The sequence below is a fragment of the Melopsittacus undulatus genome, chromosome Z (genome assembly GCF_012275295.1).
Source record: "Melopsittacus undulatus isolate bMelUnd1 chromosome Z, bMelUnd1.mat.Z, whole genome shotgun sequence".
NCBI lineage: Eukaryota > Metazoa > Chordata > Aves > Psittaciformes > Psittaculidae > Melopsittacus > Melopsittacus undulatus.
In genome coordinates this window covers 13971937-13990838 of record NC_047557.1, presented here as the reverse complement: position 1 = coordinate 13990838, position 18902 = coordinate 13971937, and the positions used below count along the sequence as shown (strand labels likewise).

Sequence of the window (18902 nt, the reverse complement as noted above, 5' to 3'; positions counted from 1 at the left end):
TTATGTAGAGGACACCAGAACTGCACATAATACTGCAAGTGAGATCACAGGAGAGCAGAATAGAGGGGCAGGATCACCTCCTTTTACTTGCTGGTTACGCTCTTTTGGATGCAGCCCAGGATACAGTTGGCTTTCTGGGCTGCGAGCACACACTGAAGCCGGCTCATGTTAAGTTTCTTGTCGACCAATACCCCCAAGTCCTTCTCTGCAGGGCTGCTCTGAATCTCTTCTCTGCCCAACCTGTAGCTGGGCCTGGGATTGCTCCAACCCAGGTGTAGGACCTTGCACTTGGCACGGTTAAACTTCATGAGGTTGGCATCAGCCCACCTCAGAAGCGTATTAAGGTCCCTCTGGATGGCATTCCTTCCCTCTAGCGTATCAACAGAACCACACAGCTTGGTGTCATTGGCAAACTTGCTGAGGGTGCACCCAATCCCACTGTCCATGTCACCGACAAAGATGTTGAACAAGACCGGTCCCAACACCGATCTCTGAGGGACACCGCTAGTTACTATTTTCCAACTGGACACTGAGCCATTGACCACAACTCTTTGCTTGTTGCCATCCAGCCAGTTCTTTATCCAACAAGTGGTCCATCTACCAAATTGATGCTTCTCCAATTTAGAGATAAGGGTGTTGTGCAGGACAGTGTTGAACCCTTTGCACAAAAGCAACTGAGACTACATTAAATGCTGTGTGACAGAGGCTGCAAGGCATTCAACGTGCTTCAAATGCCAAGTGCTTCCTTGGACTGTGATTTGCTCAGAGTTCACTGATGTCCCACAAGTAGCATCTCCCATTTCTCGAGGGACAGCCCCTGGTACAGCTGTGGTGTATGTACAGCTGCTGGCATGGCTGCATGCATTGCAACCAGTCCTGGAGCTGCTCTACTGTTCCCATGGAGAAGACTTTGGCAAAATAACTCAGATGTGTAATATAAACCACTGAATACCCCTGATACACAGCTTTCAGTAGACTATGAACACTGGCCTGAACTGATTTTCTTTAATGTGAACATTTTATAATTTGCTCCTGATCTTTCACGACTGACTGCTGCATTAATATAAGCCAGTTTTATAAATTGGTTAAAATAGCTGTCTTCATCCTGTTTTCTTCCTGAAAACTAATCCCTTCAATCCACAGCTAATCCCATCTATATAAATTTCAAGCTTTTCAGGGTATGGATGCTGCCTTTCTTTGTGCAATGCAGAGTCTGGCGAGGCTTTAAGAGCTCACTGTAACACAGATATGCAACAATTGGTGTAGTCTGGCAGCCAAAAAACAGCAATATGCAATTTAACTCTAAGTGCCAAGAGAGGGAATTTTAGATCGTGACAAATGCCTGTTTTCATCTGTAGTGAAATCAGGAAAGCTGCCTAATGTGTCTAAAGAATTACCACAGCCTGCAGCCTGCCAGCATCTTTGGAAGATTGCAAAAGATGTGTTACACTTGGCCAGACATTCCTCACCAGGTCTGACACTTTCGGCAATGGACAGTTTCTGACCATGGTGGATGACAGCAGAGAGTGAAAGGAGCCCTTCTTCCCCCATCAGATCCCACACTGGCACTAGAGCCCTACTTCTCCTGCCTTCAGCAGGGAAGGGTGCCTGTGCCATGCAACTGCCTTTGTGCTGCCTCTAGTATTCTGATTTCCATTGTGTAGCTTGCTCTTCTCTATGCTTGTCACTTGCTGCACTGAATTTGATGCTAGAAAACCCAAGTAAATTTTAGCAGTACCCTTGATGCATGCAGCACCTTTGCTGGAACAGGGCCAGTAAGGAGACCTTGGTCTAAAAACATTCACTCTGTTCACTGCAATTCAGCAGAGAGGCACCAAAGCTGTCATGACAAGTAGGAGTCAGCTCTGATCTGCAGCACAGCCTGAAGTAGCACCCACACCCACAAAGCACTCAGCCAGCAGCCTGGCTCTGCTGCTTTGCAGGCATCAGCTCTACAGCCACTGTTTCCCAGGTGCTCTGGATGCAGTTTAAAATTTCATCAGGATGAGATTTAAGGATGTACTATATAACACCAGAATATATTTTATCTTATTGACGGAAGTTTGCCAGACTTTATAGAAATTCAGCTCCAGCTTGGTAGATCAGACACAGACACACAATGACAGAGCAGTTTTCACATCATTTGCAGTACTTACTGTTTAGGCAGTAACTTCCACACTCTGCAGTGAGTCAGCACAAAACAAAAGAAGAACATTGTCATTTTGTTTTTCTATAGCATAAAAATGTTCCTTTGTCCAATTTCATGCCCAACTTTCTGCAAATATGCGATCTCCACTTCTCATTTGGATAAGCAACTATAACCACTTACCAAGGTAGCATGTTTTGCCTCAAGTATTTATGTCTGCCTGCTCAAAATACACAAAGGTGCAGACAGGTAGGACCAGCATCAAACCCCTCTGCTAGTCCTAGTTTTCAGATCCCAGTGATTCACCTTGGTTTACCCAGGGATCAATTCTAACCAGAGGAAAGCAGAAGTTTAGCAGTTTGCTGTGCTACTCGATCTTACAATTAAATATAAAAATACCTTGAACACTCCTCACATCTTGGATAGAAAATATAAACCACAGTAATGCAAGTGAACATTCTATTGAATCCTCAGCTAACAGTACACTACAATATGAATCAATATTTCATATACTTTAAACCAGCATCATTGGCATGTATAATTTTGAAGAATTAGGTGCAATCCCTCACAAACACTTTTTTATTTTCAGGATGTGGGGTTACAGCATCCCACCAGCCTCTCACACACCAGCCAAGTGCACTAACCAAAAACCCTGTTCTGAAATAGAAATAGAAGTGGACATACACATGCATCCTGTCTTATTGTGCTACTGAAAAGAAAGAGGTAAGAATCCTGATAAATCGGCTCCAGATTAATCAAGGCTGCTGTGTTCTGAGGTTCAGGAGGGGCCTCCATGCTCTTCGTATCCATCAGCAAAAACCCGGATTTTCAGTGGCAGCTGAGGCTGCACAATTGGAGGGGGGTTGAGAGGCACCGGAACAGCAGTCACAGGAAGCAGGAACATAAGACAGGTGACTTGCTCTTTTGGACACACTTAAAAGTCAATAAAAGTTGGATTCACATAGGAAGCACTACCCAGGATCCAAAGGCACAGGGTGCTACAGACTACCTCTGGAAGCCTGGGCACCCATTCAGGGTACAAGAGGGAGCAGAGCCTGAGCAGCAGCACCAGCAGCTCAGCACACTGCTCTCAGTGCATAGCACAGGTCAGAAACAGAGGAGCTGTGAGAAGCAGTGCACAGGAGCTCATCAAACAGGCAGGCAGTCACATACCCAAGCTGCAAACCGTTTGCTCTCCCTGACTCCCCTGGAGACTCCATACTGCTGCAGATACCATCTTGAATGCAGGAGCTTAGCACCCTGCACATACCTAGAAAGCCAAAATCACAGTCCTTCCTCCTCCCCACAGAGAAGCCAGAATAAATGACGTTGCTCCAGCTATTAGTTAGACCACAGTAACGTAAGTGAAGGGATTTCTTGCGTTGTATTTTAATAAAAAGGTTTTGTTCTAAGATTTTATTTCTTTTTAAGGAAAGGCCAATCTATTCATCACAATTTAACCAAAACCACTACTTTGAAGTTTGTGCCTGTGAGAAATGAAGGAGTGGGTGAAGACAATAATGTCACTTGGCTCTTTTGAACCGAGTTTGCTGTTGCATTATAAAACCTTCCTTCAGGAATATTTCAAGATCAAGCCTGACAGAAGGGAAACATCTCCATCTAGTGGAATAACCCAAAGCAAGTTTTTTTTTAACTCGTGGAATCTGTGAACACTTTCCTGAATTTGAGGTTTGAACTACTACAGTGACTCTGATGAAAGAAGAATATGTGCATCTGAGCAGGTTTTCCTCCTTGGTGGTCTCCATTGCCATATCAAGGTAGGGTATGTGCAGAAGGTGAAATTACCATCAAAGTAGTCAGTGTCTAAAAAAGAACTAGACCTTTCTGTATATGGGAACAGTGTTTGCTGTGGGCCCTAGGGAGGATAAAATTACAAGATTTATCGATGCTCATGCTTCAGGATGTAACACAATCACTGGCTTGAGAACATTGGCCAGAATTCCCCCTTTGTATAGGACTGCATAATTAGGGAGGTACATGAAGTGTTCAGTACTGGCTACCATGAGCAACCAGATACCAGGCTGCTATCTACAGCTCGGAGCTCTGTGCTCGGATAACAGTTACCATGTTCCTAAATAACAAAATGAATTCTTCTCTGGGTACATGGACTGTGCATGGATGCAAAGAGAGCTCTGGCCTCCAAGGTTTCTATTTCAAGGGATGTGTGCAACAGCAGTTGTAGGTGCTAAATCTCTCTTATTTTTGTGATCAGCTTCAATCTCTGGATTGAAACACTGCCTTTGTTACCTTTTTGGCAGTGTTGGCCATCGAAGCCCAGGGGACAGTCACATTCATAGCTGTCCTTCTTGGGGACGCAAGTGCCTCCATTTGCACATGGTGAGCTCACACAGGGGTGGGCAGCATTTGCTAGGTTGATTCCGAAGGTGAAATCCTGTTTCACATCAATTGTCCGGTCATTCAAGATAATCTATTTGTTAAAAAGAAAAAGAAACAAAACCAAAAAACAACAACCCAAAATTATGAAGAAAATAAAAAAGAAGGAAAACACACACTAAAAACTTCTGAATTCTCAGTATTGTACTGCTTGTTAGAAGACTTCTCCAAAACAGTTCAGAGAAATGTCACCTTCCAAACTTAGTGAAAACCTTATTTCTAGTAATGTGTGTTTTCCTAGTCACAGATGTCCAACTCATTCTTGTTGTTCACCCAGGCCCTCAGGAGATTAATATCTTTTGTGTTTTGTGACAACAAAGACAAAAGGCAACCCCCATATGGAGTGAAACTGTGTGTGGTAGGACAGTAAAATCATACAAGCACGCTGAGGAAAAGCATTTCTGAGATCAGGAAACCCCCAGGAGACAAGTGTTGACAACAGAAATGTTAAGCAGAACAGCTTGTTTTTAACATTTTCTATGGCTTTCTAGTATCATATCTTGCTTGAAAGATATGAAAGAAGCCAAAGTTAAGATGAATTAAAACATAATTAATGATTTCACAAAACCGTTTGTAAACTGAAGATAACTGTTAAATGTTGGGATTTTTCCAATGTGCCAGCAACATATGTTCTGCAATATAAACTGACATTTGAACGATCTCAGCTGATATCTTGGCAGAGAGGTTACATGTGGGTATGCTTCTGATCTTGGCTACATCAAAATAAGAAGTTCATTTTCACACACAAATAGATTTTAAGGCCGGAAGTGAGAATGGCAATAGTTACTCCAGCCCCTGCATAACTCAGATGATGCATCTTAAAGGGTCCTACTAGGAGGAGGGTTTGGTTCAAGCATATATACTCTGTTTGAAACAGCGCTTAACAACTCCAACAACAGAAAAACATCCAGTTCTGCTGAAAAGATAGACCAGTGAAGACTCCACTACCTTTTCAGCTTCTTTTAACTTCTGGCTACATTGTTCCAAAGGTTAACAAGTCCACATTCCTAAAAAATATGTCTCATTTCTTGGCTTAAACTTGTCTTCAGCTTCCAGCTATTGTCTCTCATTGTGCCTTTTTCTGCATCATTTCAGAGACAGGTACTCAAGGAAATCTCATTAAGAATTAGCAGACCACAATAAAGTCACTTCTTAGCCTTTTTTCTTTTAGTAAACTAAAGAGTTTGTTATCTTAGATCTTTCTATACACAGTATGTTTTCAAGTAGCTGGTGGTGTTTGTACCTCTATTTCTACACAGTTCTTCAAAATCCTGCCATGAATAAACACAACAAATAAGAGTCTCCCACTGCACAAAGGCAGGCAATACTCTTCCCCGATACCCCATTCATTCAGACCTTTGAGAAGGCAAACCCACCTTCCTAATTATATCACAGAACTAAGGGTTCACATTAAGAATTTCCCAATACTGAAGAATGCCTCTGTAGCCTAGGGTACAACCCCTCACATTGTGTGACCTGTGTTAACTGTTCCTACACTCCCTATCTCATGCTCCAAAATGCACTGCATTTAGTCAAGCCCACTTTTCCAATTATGTTTGTGTGACTGACCTATTCCCTATTACACAGTTCCCCAGTTTTCCTGGGCTTCACGTCCTTTGCTGGACAGCTGACAAAGATGGTGAAAAATGTTCGACCAAGTGATTAAACCATTTGCAGTGAACTGAAATTATCTTTCTGCCCTTGATCTGTTGTTATGCATTACTAAAGTTTTTTATTTGTTGAATAAAATCTGATGCAATAATTCACTCATTTAAAACTCTGACAATTCAGTGACAATAATTCAGATTTATCTGAATAAGTTTAAGTATGCCTATGCCTAAGGAGTGTAAATTTTAGTTCAGTTTGAACTTTCTTCTGAGTACTTATTAGGACTTACTATGATTTTACAGATTTATTCTCTGAATGAGAACTGCATGCAGGCACAGCTGATGCCACCAAATATCACCCCTAATGTCTGCCAACAGTGAAAAAGTAAACTTGTAAGGGAGAAAGGCAGTGAGGTGTGCAGCTGCTGTGGGGTATAAGAATAGGCTAGATGGATTGGGATCCACTTCAATTTGAAAACCTTATGAAGTTCAACAAGGCCAGGTGCAACGTTCTGCACCTTGGTCAGGGCAATCCCAAGCACAGATACAGGCTGGGCAGAGAATGAATTGAGAACAGCCCTGAGGAGAAGGACTTGGGGATGTTGATAGATGAGAAACTTAACATGAGTTGGCTTCAGTGTGCTCTCACAGACCAGAAACCAACCGTATCCCAGGCTGCATCAAAAGGAGCGTGACCTTGGTCATGCATGGTCAAGGGAGGTGATTCTCCCTCTCTGCTCTGCTCAGGTGAGACCTCACCTGCAGGACTGCATCCAGCTTTGAGGGCACCAACATAAGAAGGACAAAGGACACAGGCCCGCGCAAGCAAGTCCAAAGGAGAGCCACAAAGATGCCCAGAGGACTGGAGCACCTTTGCTGTGAAGACAAGTTGAGAAAGTTGGAGTTGTTCAGCCTGGAGAAGACTCCAGGGAGACCTTATGTCAGCTTCCAGTACCTAAATGGACCTATAAGAAATCTGACAGGGACATGTAAGGATGGGACAAGGGGGAATGGCTTTAAACTGACAGGGGGGAGACTTAGATTAGACATTAGGCAGAAATTCTTTCCTATTGAGGTGGTGAGGCACTGGAATGGGTTGCCCAGAGAAGTTGTGGATGCCCCATCCCTGGCAGTGTTCAAGGCCAGGCTGGAGCAATCTGGTCTACTGGAAGGCATCCCTGCCTATGGCAGGGGGTTGGAACTGGATGATCTTTAATGTCGCTTCCAACCCAAATTGTTCTGCGATTCCTTTTTGCTTGTTACTGTGTTGGTTACTTCAGACATTTAACTGCCTCTGTGAGCATATATTAAATTCTTTGAGCATTTCTTTTGTTCATTTATTTATATATGATGCTACAGGGCATTCTGAAGACTCTAATCTTGACATAGCTTTGTGCATCATTCTGAACTCGATCCTATATGACTTCTGCTCACTTATTAGTACAGTATGAAAATTAATAGGGAGACTGGCAGTGGTAATACTTATTGGCTATTAAAATCAGAATGACTTTTCACTGAGAAATGTGTGTTTAAGCAGTTTGTGATGGGCTCCTGAGGTGGAATCTTGAATTATTTTGAATATTGCTAGTGGTATAAGGGCAAGTTTCCATCTAAAGTGTGCATCGGACGAGATGGAAATAGATGCCTCCAGGGTGTTCTTCTGGGCACTCACCTTCTGTATGCTCCCACTGAAGGGTCTGATGATTCCAGAGTTCTTCTTCACAGCATCGTAACTAGGGACTCCACCAATATATATTTCAGAGCTGCACTTAATCTGTGTGAAAGCCCCCTTCAAGAAACAAGAGAATAACATCTTATTAGCATAGCTGGAACCATGATTATATTTCAGATTAGCCTACATTAGTCTCTTTACTTCTGTTAATTGCATTCTTTGTACAATTCTCTCAAGAAAGCCTCTGTAGGATACTCTCTACTAGCTGCATTTTAACCTAATCAGAACTGAAAAAAAAAGTATTTCAAAATGGGAATAGTGACAGAAGAAAGAAAGGAGACAGACTCATGATGATTTGTGACTGCACATCCAGCTCTCTTTGCAATGACTTGATGTACATTAATGTAAATCTAGAACCAGCATGAGGTTCATAAAGTAAAAATTAGAGGAAGTCCATGCAACAGAGACTTATTTAATATTTTTCTAATATCTGAAAAGATAATCCATAGCAAATTTTGGGGTTAAAAGAAAGAAATACTGAGTTTGCATTAGTTAACAGAAGCTGTTGCTCAGGATACCTGAACAGGCTAGTCTGGGTCCTGGAGTGAACTGAAAGATATTTAACAGCAAAGGACAGGATAGTCATGTAATTCCAGCCCTGCAGAAACTCCTGTGGTTTCTTTGTTGGCAGCTCCCAGCCAACCTCCTTCTGCAGCTGCACTGCAGCACTTAGAGGAAAGAAATGTGAGTCTTCCTCTTGACCCATCTATCTAAAGAACTCTTGTCTGCTCTGCTTGAATGTTTTGAACTCAATCTCTTTCTTGACAGACAGACAGAATTTCAATTTATTCACTTTTTTTTTTCAAGAAAGTCTTAAGCTATAAATAGTTTTCCAATCTGCAGAAAAACCTTTAGATTCTTCTGCTAACAAGATCTGGAGTCCTGTTCTCCAGCCACACTTTCCAGTAGGAAAGAATAAAAGGCATTTTCTAAAGTGTTCTAGCCTCAGGTTCCTGGGATAAAAAAGTACCTCTGTGTATGCATCTGGGTGCTTAGAGTGAATACCTTGCCCAGTATGGGAAAATTTCACTTTATACCCTTGCTTCACTATGACCTTTCAGTGAGTAAAGAATAAAATGCAATTCAACTGTCTGAATATTCCAGCCCTTACTCTGTCATGAAAATTGCTTTTGCAAGAAGACAAAGAAACAGTTCTCTTTCGGCCTACCTTTTCAGCACAATATTCAGAGACAGGTAAAAAGAGGACTATGTGAACATAATTTTCAGTATTATCCTTCCTTCTCCAGGTGATTCATTTCATGGTGCACACATTATTCAACACACTTAGCCACAACCAGTTAGTAGCAAGAAAACAACCACAAGAATATGTACGAACATATTCTTGTATGAACGCATGTATGTAACACAAAAAATGTGAATCCAGTTACATGCAATAGCAGGTAAGGTTGTGATTTCAGCTGCCTTTACAAGGATCTCTATCCTCAAAGGGAAGACTATGTGTGCAAATTTCCAGTTTTGGGTTTAAAATTATGCCCTAATGAGCATAGTTTTGAGCTTATAATAGCTTGTGTAGTTTACCATGCAATCATTTTATAGTCTAACAACCATATTCATGCCAAGGCACGCCATATGCTCACCTCTGCCATCCCTTCCACTGGCTTTTGTTTGTCCACCTGTAGGATACCATTCTTTGCTGTGCGAGACACTCTCAACTCATGCCACTGACCCAGACTGACAGGTTCTTCACTCCTGTTTTAAGGGGAAGAAAACAGTTCTGCCTTTAAGTATTAAACAGTTTTGCCTTTATGTTGTTTTCAAATATTGTTGTGATGTTTAAAAGTTGAGTCTTTTGGGATGACTTTCTGAAAAAAAATAAAACTAAATCACTGTATTTCTTTCCTTATAAGGAAATAAAATCGTTTCTGAGCCCCATCAGCAAAGGAAAATAAGACCATGTTCCTACAGCAATAACAAGTGCTCTACTTTTATTTATAATGAAACATTTCTATGATCAGCATGCATTTCATCTATCTCTGAGCTAATTTTTCTGCTCAGTCATTTACAATGCGTAACAACAAATTTTTGTCTCAGCTGTACATACTCATTTCACAATGACATAAGCCTGGACCTAAAGCTTCCCACTTAATGGTCAGTATAGTCCCACATTCTTCATCCTCTTTTAAAATAGAACTACTTTGTGTTGCCTTATCAGTTCTATTTATGCAGCCTGTTACAGTGACATCTCATTCAGACACACAGCCTCTATGCTATGCATTAAGGGAAGCAACTAAAATATGTTCCTAATGATGTGATGAGATCCTGATGAGGAACAATAACCCCCAGTTGTGCAAAGTATTCACCAGGGTCAAAGGAAGCATTTTAGAACTGTTCTTACAGTCTTCATTAGTTCATCACTAACATGAATTGCAGCCTGTATAAAGGGTAAAACCATATTCCCCTTTACAAGTTCTACAGAACCGTCATTTTACTACACTGGCTAAAGCTTTCTAAATCTGAGTTTTATCTTGCAGCCTTTCCTCCAGGATCAATGAAAAGGCACTGGTTAAGCTGCAAAAATCAGAAACCATGCTATCTAGAACACAGTTCTAGACAATGAAGACTTCCTAGCTTTCAATGAAGAAAATACAAAATGGTTTAGGGTGAAATAATGCTTTGTATTTTCAGGCTACTTACATCTAGAAACTTAAAAAAAAATACACTTCCAAATAAAATAATTGAATTGTGATTTGAAATGGTGAGTCAATAATGATTCATATGCTGATTAAAAATATATAATTTTGAAAATGTGAAAATAAGTTTCTTCTTTTTTATGAGCAATCAATATACCTTTCAAATCTTTTGTTGTCTCAATTTTGCTCCTCCAAATTCTCTCAAAGCCTATTTTCATTCTCTGAACTACACAGGCAATATTACTTTGCCACTTGGAGCAGAAAACTTCAGTGAAAGTGTATTATCAAACAATGCCATTCACTTGTTTTTATCTTATGTAGTAATGGTTTATGGTTTAACTACTTTGGATAAATCATTAGGTAATAGAATTTAATCACCTCGAAGAAGTCAATACATCTATATAAAGGAACAAGATAGGTTTGGTTACTGAATAAGTGTCAATACATATATTTTATCTTTTCTGCTGATCAGGTCATCATCACGCTAGCCCTCTTACTTTGCTAGGTTTAATTATGATTAGGGATGATTAAGCCTTGCAGAGTCATCACTTCAGAGTTGCAAGCTATTTCTTGGATTCAAAAGGATTTTGAAAACAGCCTGAGTTTGGTAACACTTTCTGCAGGCCTTTGAATTCTTCTGGTTGTTGGGTTAAGGAATATTTTTCCTCATGTAAACCAAACCTTAAAAAATATACCAAATGATGAAGATCCTATGAATGCCTGGCCAAGGGATATACTAGGGGACAATAAACTCTCCACTGAGACATCTTGGTAAACAGCTCAGGTTCTGCATCTGCATGTGCTTGGCATCCTGGCTCCTTCTCATGTCCCCTGCACATACTGTGCTGCTTCCATCCTGCTATGCCGCTTCCACCCCAGGACACTTGAGACAAGAACCAAGTTTCACCACCAGCAGCTTTCCTGCTGCTGCTGCTGACATACATAAATGAGCTTGCCTTAAGCTTAATTATAAAGACATTATAAGTGTGTTCTGATTGGACCTTGACATGCTTGTGAGGTGGGCTGATGCCAACCTCATGAAGTTTAACCATGCCAAGCACAAGGTCCTACACCTGGGTCGGAGCCATCCCAGGCACAGCTACAGGTTGGGCAAAAAGGAAATTCAGAGCAGCCCTGTGGAGAAGGACCTGGGGGTGTTGGTCGATGAGAAAATGAACATGAGCTGGCAGTGTGTGCTTACAGCCCAGAAAATCAACTGTATCGTGGGCTTCATCAAAAGAAGTGTGACTAGCAGGTCGAAGGAGGTGATCCTGCCCCTCTACTCTGCTCTTGTGAGACCTCACTTGGAGTATTGTGTACAGTTCTGGCATCCTCAACATAAAAAAGACATGGAACTGTTGGAACAAGTCCAGAGGAGGGCCACGAGGATGATCAGGGGCCTGGAGCGCCTCCCATATGAAGACAGGCTGAGAAAGTTGAGGCTGTTCAGCCTGGAGAAGAGAAGACTGTGTGGAGATATCATAGCAGCCTTCCAGTATCTGAAGGGAGCCTAAATGGATGCTGGTGAGGGACTATTCATTAGGGACTGTAGTGGTAGGACAGGGGGTAACAGATTGAAACTCAAACAGCAGAGGTTTAGATTGGATATAAGGAAGAAATTCTTCACTGTGAGGGTGGTGAGGTACTGGAATGGGTTGTCCAGGGAGGTTGTGAATGCTCCATCCCTGGCAGTGTTCAAGACCAGGTTGGATGAAGCCTTGGGTGATATGGTTTAGTGTGGGATGTCCCTGCCCATGGCAGGGGGGTTGGAACTAGATGATCTTGAGGTCCTTTCCAACCCTAATTATTCTATGACTCTATGTTTCTATATGATAATACTTAACAGCCTGGTGCTATGGAAGAGGTAGTCAGGATGATCAGTGCTGTATTCTCACTTAGGACGAATGGAAGGCGTGAAGGGGTATGATGAAGTTCAAATGGATACTGGCTAGGCAGGCACAAAAAACAGGGAATCTATTTATCTTATTTAACCACTGAGAGAGTTGATGACAGGGTGTGGGTTGCACACATTATCTAGAAAAAGGAGCTGAACAGGACATCCAGTCAACTTCCAGCTAAGCCTACTGGTCTTGTGAGTCACTCCGTTACCCAGCTATCTCTCAACACTCCCAATGCATGTGAGCCAGGTGCTAGCTGCCATCCTGCTTCCTCTTCTGATTTCCAATGGAAAGCAGCAGTTTCCAGTCTCAGGCATGTTCTTGTAGCTCTTGCCATGTTTTACAAACCTACATCTTGGTTAAACTTTAGTCCAAGGTGTTTTGAAGCAGTACAATATTCTTGGGGAGGGAAAAATTATGTCTGCTTTAATGTCTTATGGTTGCTAGCAATAGGAATTAGCTGTAATCAGATAAAGATTGAAGTCTGTTGTAAGAAAGGGCCATTTTGGGTTGGGGCAAAGGTCTTTGACATTAGCTATTTCTGCTGCTTTCCAACAAGAAAAAACAACAGGGCAAGTACAGAGTGATTCTTCCCTTGATATATTCTTTCAGCTTCTGGCAACTTGTCATTTAGCAATTTCCTGAGTCCGAGGCTGCATCCGTACAATTGTGTTTGATCTCCCTCAATGGAGCTTTCTTCAGATTTTTTTTTTTTTCCTCAACCTATTTATAGTTCTGGCATCTGTAACTTGCTGTGACAATTAGCTTCCACAACTTATTCATGCACCATATAAAAAAAACCTATCTTATTTTCTTTGTTTAATATTTTTTTGGTTTGCAGTTCCACTGGGCTCCTTCTAATACTTCCATACTGAAAAAATACAGAATTCCTTATTTATCTTCATGTCATTCACAATTCAAAAATCTTTATCATACTTCCACCAAACTCTTTCTTTTCCAGGTTGAAAGGTCCTGCTGAATTGTTGAAGTTGTTTCTTTCCCTCCCCTGGATATCAAGACCGCTCTTCTTTTTTAATGTTGCTCATTTCTTCTGAAATGAAGTGACCAGAATGACAGGAAATTTTCAGGGCAGGTGATATTGTAGAGTTTTGCAAAAGACATTGCTCCTTAGATCGCTCCTAATAATTCTCTGCATTGTACTTAAGATTTCTGTGTTTGTCTCCATGCAGCTAGCTGTTGCTTTCACAGAACTGCCCATGATGACTTCAGGCTCTTTCTCTGTCTGACAACACTAATTGTACTGTGACAGCTGTGTACTGATAGGGTTGTGCGTCATTTTGCATTTGCTCCCTTGAAATTTCTTCTTTCGTTCTGTCATCTGAAAGGGTTTGTTCGCTTGAGTCCTCAATCAGTGGAAAATCAATACATTTCCCCTAATTGCAGTATAGCCAAAACCCCTGATGTCCACCCACAGGAAACATACGGTATGCAAGACTTGTATGCATTGTACACATTTTGCATAAGCTTTATATAGATTATTTCTAAATATTAGGTCAATCTGGTCAAACAGGCAGCCTCTTGGACCACATCCAAGGTACTAAGTGCCTCTGTATGGCTCACTGCCTTTTCAGAAAAGCCCATGGAAGAGCTGCCCAGAGACAGGGCACTCCATTACACAGAGGGAGAGCAGCCCTTTTTGAGGCATTTCATTATTCCTATCCTAGACATTAATTTTAGGATGCAATCAATCATTCTCAGAAGGTCTGTCTTTGTCTGAGAGCCTGAGTGATATGTTTAAAAGATATATTTATTGTTTAGACTGCTTAAGTTATGTAAATTGGATATTAGCCTCAGATTTCCCCCAAACCCAGCACTATGAGGAGAGAGGGGACCTGCAGTTGCATCTATCTGTGACACCTCCAGCCTGGCACTTACTGCCTGGAACTGGAGACCAGGGACAAGGATGCTTACGGAAGTGCCAATATTGTGCAATCATGTGACTAGAAAGTGTATGTACAAGATATTTAGACCCACAGCAGAGGTTTAGACTGGATATAAGGAAGAAATCCTTTACTGTTAGGCTGGTGAGGTACTGGAATGGGTTGCCCAGGGAGGTAGTGAATGCTCCATCCCTGGCAGTGTTCAAGACCAGGTTGGATGAAGCCTGGGGTGATATGGTTTAGTGTGATGTGTCCCTGCCCATGGCAGGGGGGTTGGAACTAGATGATCTTGAGGTCCTTTCCAATCCTAACTATTCTATGATTCTATGATGGTACAATGCCATGGAGGCAAGAAGGGCACTTCTGTAATATTGTACAGAAACAAAGGTAAAATCTGTAGTTAAACTATAAATGCTACTATATAAGATGGTGACATGACATTGTAACTCCGATAAATTTTGGAAACACGGACTTATGTAGACTCCTGTCCCCGTGAATACCACTCTAGTGATTCTTTGCTTCCTTAGGAGTAGGCACTAGGGACTAATGGGCTCCCACACCTCAGAACAGGCTATTACTATTTCCAGTCCACTCCTCCTCTGTATCAGCACTGTGGCACTGTTGGAAAGGAAATACAAGCAATTCTGTTTACCTGATAATAGCTGTTCCTGAGCCACAGTCAAACCTGAACTCCACATAACCAGCCACCATGTTAATGGAGAGGAAGTCCTTGCTGTCTGTGTCGTAGCTGTACAAAAGGACACCAGTCTCTAAATCTGGACGAAATGTCATCTCAAACTCCATGAAGGAAAGGTAGTTCTGTGGTTCCAAGGGCCAGGGTGTACTAGCAAATGATCTTAAGGACTCGTTGAACTGAGGTATGGCCAAAGTGAGTGCTGGAAATCCAGAATACACAAGCAGGTCAATTGAGGTTCATAGGTAAGGAATTGACTCCTGCCAACCTTTGTCAGTTCCCTTTGTTAGGTAACTTAAAGCTAACGTTAAGAAAATCAACAAAAAAATCATCTTCCAAAGTAAAAATACATTTTTTTCATCCTAGCCAACACTGCTTGTATTCTTAATCTTATTCTTAATCCCTTCCTTTTCCAGGAATGTCCTGGCATTACAAAGCTTTGTGTTCCTTTTCTGTAGTGATTCACCATAGTCTTTTTCAAAATAGCATGCACACAATTGGTGGTGGTATAAGAAATTCTGCAGCACAGAAAAAAATGCTGTATGCATTTGACTCTTTGTACCTCTATGATTTCAGCAGAAAAATGATATTGGGTTGTGCACATTTCAGAATATAAAACTGACACTGGTTTTAGAAGAAAAGTGGGGATTTTTTTAGGGTTAACGTGCAGCTGTGGAATGGCACATTATTTTAACTCCTGAAAAGTAGGTTGAGATGCTCAATTACAGTTAAATAATTAGAGTTTTGGGAATCACTGATTACGTAGAGGCTGGATGTAGCTGCAAAGTGAAAGGAGAAAGGGAGGCGTTCACTGTGTGATTTTGAAAAGATGAAGTAAAAAATACTTGTTTCTGTTAATGTAATAGCTTAAGACCTCCTTGGATGTCACTATGTGGAAAACATATTGAACACTAAATAACATGTACAAAGAAATATAAGCAGCCCAGCATTTCTCACCTTCTTCGCAATGATGACCTTTAAATCCAAGAGGGCAAAGGCAAATGTATGAATCTGCTTTGCTCGCAGTACAGGTACCACTGTTGATGCAGGATGCCTCGTCACAGATGCCACTGCTACACTCACCTAAACAGAGAAACAGAGAGCCAGAACATTGATTTATCAGAGAAGCTTGTCAAGGAAGATTTATTTGCCTGTTGATCATTGCTACTAACCAATATGATTTGCTCTCCTGTTTAAATCCTTTCCTAGGTTGTCAGATGGTGTGCAACTTTGACAAGGTAACTTGATTTTTACCACTTTTTTAGTAGCAGACCAGTACGAGACCTTACAGCAAAAAAATAGCCCCTACGAACAAATGACGACAGTTGTAGCTTTCTATCATACCCTCAACTTTTTTTTCTGCCCTTATTTCAATCTTTATTTTCTCATAAAATAGAAATCTGTCTCCATTGTTTACAAGCACTGTGACTTTTTTAATTTCAGTTGATTTGAACACTTATTTATTCACTGTAAATTCATGCCATGGAAAGCTTGGAAGGTGTTAATCATCATCATCTTATCTTATTACCTAAAATAAGTTTGTCAGCTATCTTGTCTGCACTAAAAGTGATCCATAGCATCAATGTATGAGCTTTTTAAGAAGCATTTCTACTATTCTGGCACATCACCTAAAACAATAAGGTTATTTCTTCTTGCTGGAATTATGCTGAAATTGGTGTAGAGCAAATAGCTTACTGATTTAACTCTGGGGTCATCTGGTACAACTCCCTGACAGCACTGACTTGTCTTGTACTGCACATCTACAAATCTCCTTTCAGGCCCATTTTTCATTGTAGAGAGGCAAGGTCTGAGTACAGCAGTCATAACACAGGGCTCCAAGGCTAACTCAAGGAGCATAAGCAAAATATACAAGTTCTGCAGAAGGGAATGAATTCTCCTTCTATGTGGAAAGGGACAATTACCCCTTCAGGTGGCTGCCCCACACACAGCCATGGGAGCAGGAGTGTTCGCAATGCTTGTTGAGCCATCTTTTCCACTTCTGGGCTGCATTGTAACAGACATGGTGACTGGAGCAGGATTGGTACTTAGTCTCTGAGATCCGTCACACACCCAAAAGCTATTGCAACACTGACAGAAATATATAGCACTAGCTCTATTTTATAGATGAGGAAACAGAGCCAAGACATGTGGGTAAATAAGGATCTAGATGTACTAGTTTAAGACACAAACAGAAAACCAAGACAACACTCGTCTTTACTGCATCTGCAGTACTGTTAGTCAGTGCTGGCAGTATGTTCAAACACATCAAAGTTAGTCAGTCTTTGAAAAATAGAAAAGGACAAGGAAGATAGTATTAAATGGACAAGTTACAAGCTCACTGGCTTGAGGGACAGCTTAAACCGGAGCAGTCCCTGGTTTAAGAACAGGCTGCTCTCACCATGTCTCAGTTCTCACAGCCTTTGGGCCAGCAAAGGCGACTATACCAGAAGAGGCAAAACACAGGTCTGATGGCTTCATCTGGTTGGCTGCAGTGGCAAACAAAGAAGAAAGGGAGGAAGGAAGCTGCAATGGAAGTCCAGGGCCCTGCTGTGCCTGCTCCAAACCGTGAGTGCTGTTTTCCCAATCAGCCTCTTAGCTTACAGTCCTGTGGGATTTCTGCAGTAGCCAGCAGAGATGGCACAGGAGCAGGATGGACAACTCTCCTCCCCACCCTCAGTTCTGTGGTCAATGTACCACAGCACCCCTCATTTATACACTGTGCCAATAGAAAGATACAGCATACTGGCTAGCAAAAAACATTCCTAAACACTAGCAGAGTTCACTTGCAGTTCATGTATTTTAAGCTTAACTTATGCAGCATATTTTTTGGAAGTCTCCCCTAGTAGAGTTTCATACAAGTGTGTGCAGTCATGTAAGGACAGTAAGGCTCTATCACTCAGTTTCAAGTCACACATAACAGAATCCAGCATTTATTTTCACTGATGTTGATTGCGAATGCAATAGTACGTGGAGCATTCATGGATGAGAATGAAAGTGGCTGCAACAAAAAAGCAATAGAGATTAGGGCTCCGAGAACTTCAGCGGGGCTTTCATCTGTCTATCTAAATTCCATAGATTCTCACTCTATTGTGAAATTGCTCTCTGCTTCCAAAGTCTTATTCATTTCATCATCTGTTTCTTGGGCCACTCTGTTCTCCGCCTACATTGCAAATAAATTTGGTCATGGTATCTAGAGAACAGGGAGCAATTGCTAGGAAGTTTCTCATTAATCACTTCCTTTGGAATGCCAAATGCACAGCTCTATAAGAGAAGAAAGCTGACTTTATGGCTGTAGCATAGCATGGAAAGTTCAGTGATATGGGATTTATTTCCTGCATTTATGACTTGGGTTTACTCTTACTCTGGAACTGTTTACACTGGGAGGTCATTAAAACAGGATTTTGGTCCTCTGTCTTGTTTTTCAAGTGCCCATTATGTGCATGAAATAAAGATGAATAAAAAAGATACAACTAGTTAATTAACTTCCCTACTTGTCCGTCTTTTAATCTGTGAAGTGAAAATCATATTATAATACCACATCATAAAGCTGTTGAAAGAATTTATTCCATGTTATTTTTAAAACATATTGTGACTCTGGAAGTTAAAAAACAATGAAGAGTCAACAGAAAAAGCCTATTTACCTCAACAGTAAGGGGTTTAATGGGTAAAGCCCTCTGTAATGGCCATAACACTGCTGCGGGTCTGAAAGATCACTGTTTGCCTTGGACAAGTGCAATGATGTCTTTAGGCAAAACACATTTTGTTGGGTCCACAGTGTTTTAAATACAAACACCACACATACTATTGATTTCTGATGACATGACTGTGTCAAACAGAAGCATGAAGAGTCATCCTGAG

At 41.3% G+C, this 18902-nt stretch overlaps 1 protein-coding gene across 1 annotated transcript in view; it reads right to left on the bottom strand.

Moving 5' to 3' along the window:
* The window catches only part of EGFLAM (EGF like, fibronectin type III and laminin G domains), a 79953-nt gene that overhangs the window by 7623 nt on the left and 53428 nt on the right, over window positions 1–18902 (bottom strand). Inside the window, exons 14-18 of the mRNA XM_034073060.1 lie at window positions 16002–16127; window positions 15003–15246; window positions 9499–9610; window positions 7841–7957; window positions 4415–4595 (exon numbers count right to left, since the gene is read on the bottom strand). Coding sequence (XP_033928951.1) covers window positions 4415–4595; window positions 7841–7957; window positions 9499–9610; window positions 15003–15246; window positions 16002–16127 — 780 coding nt within the window. The remainder of the gene's footprint in view (window positions 1–4414; window positions 4596–7840; window positions 7958–9498; window positions 9611–15002; window positions 15247–16001; window positions 16128–18902) is intronic.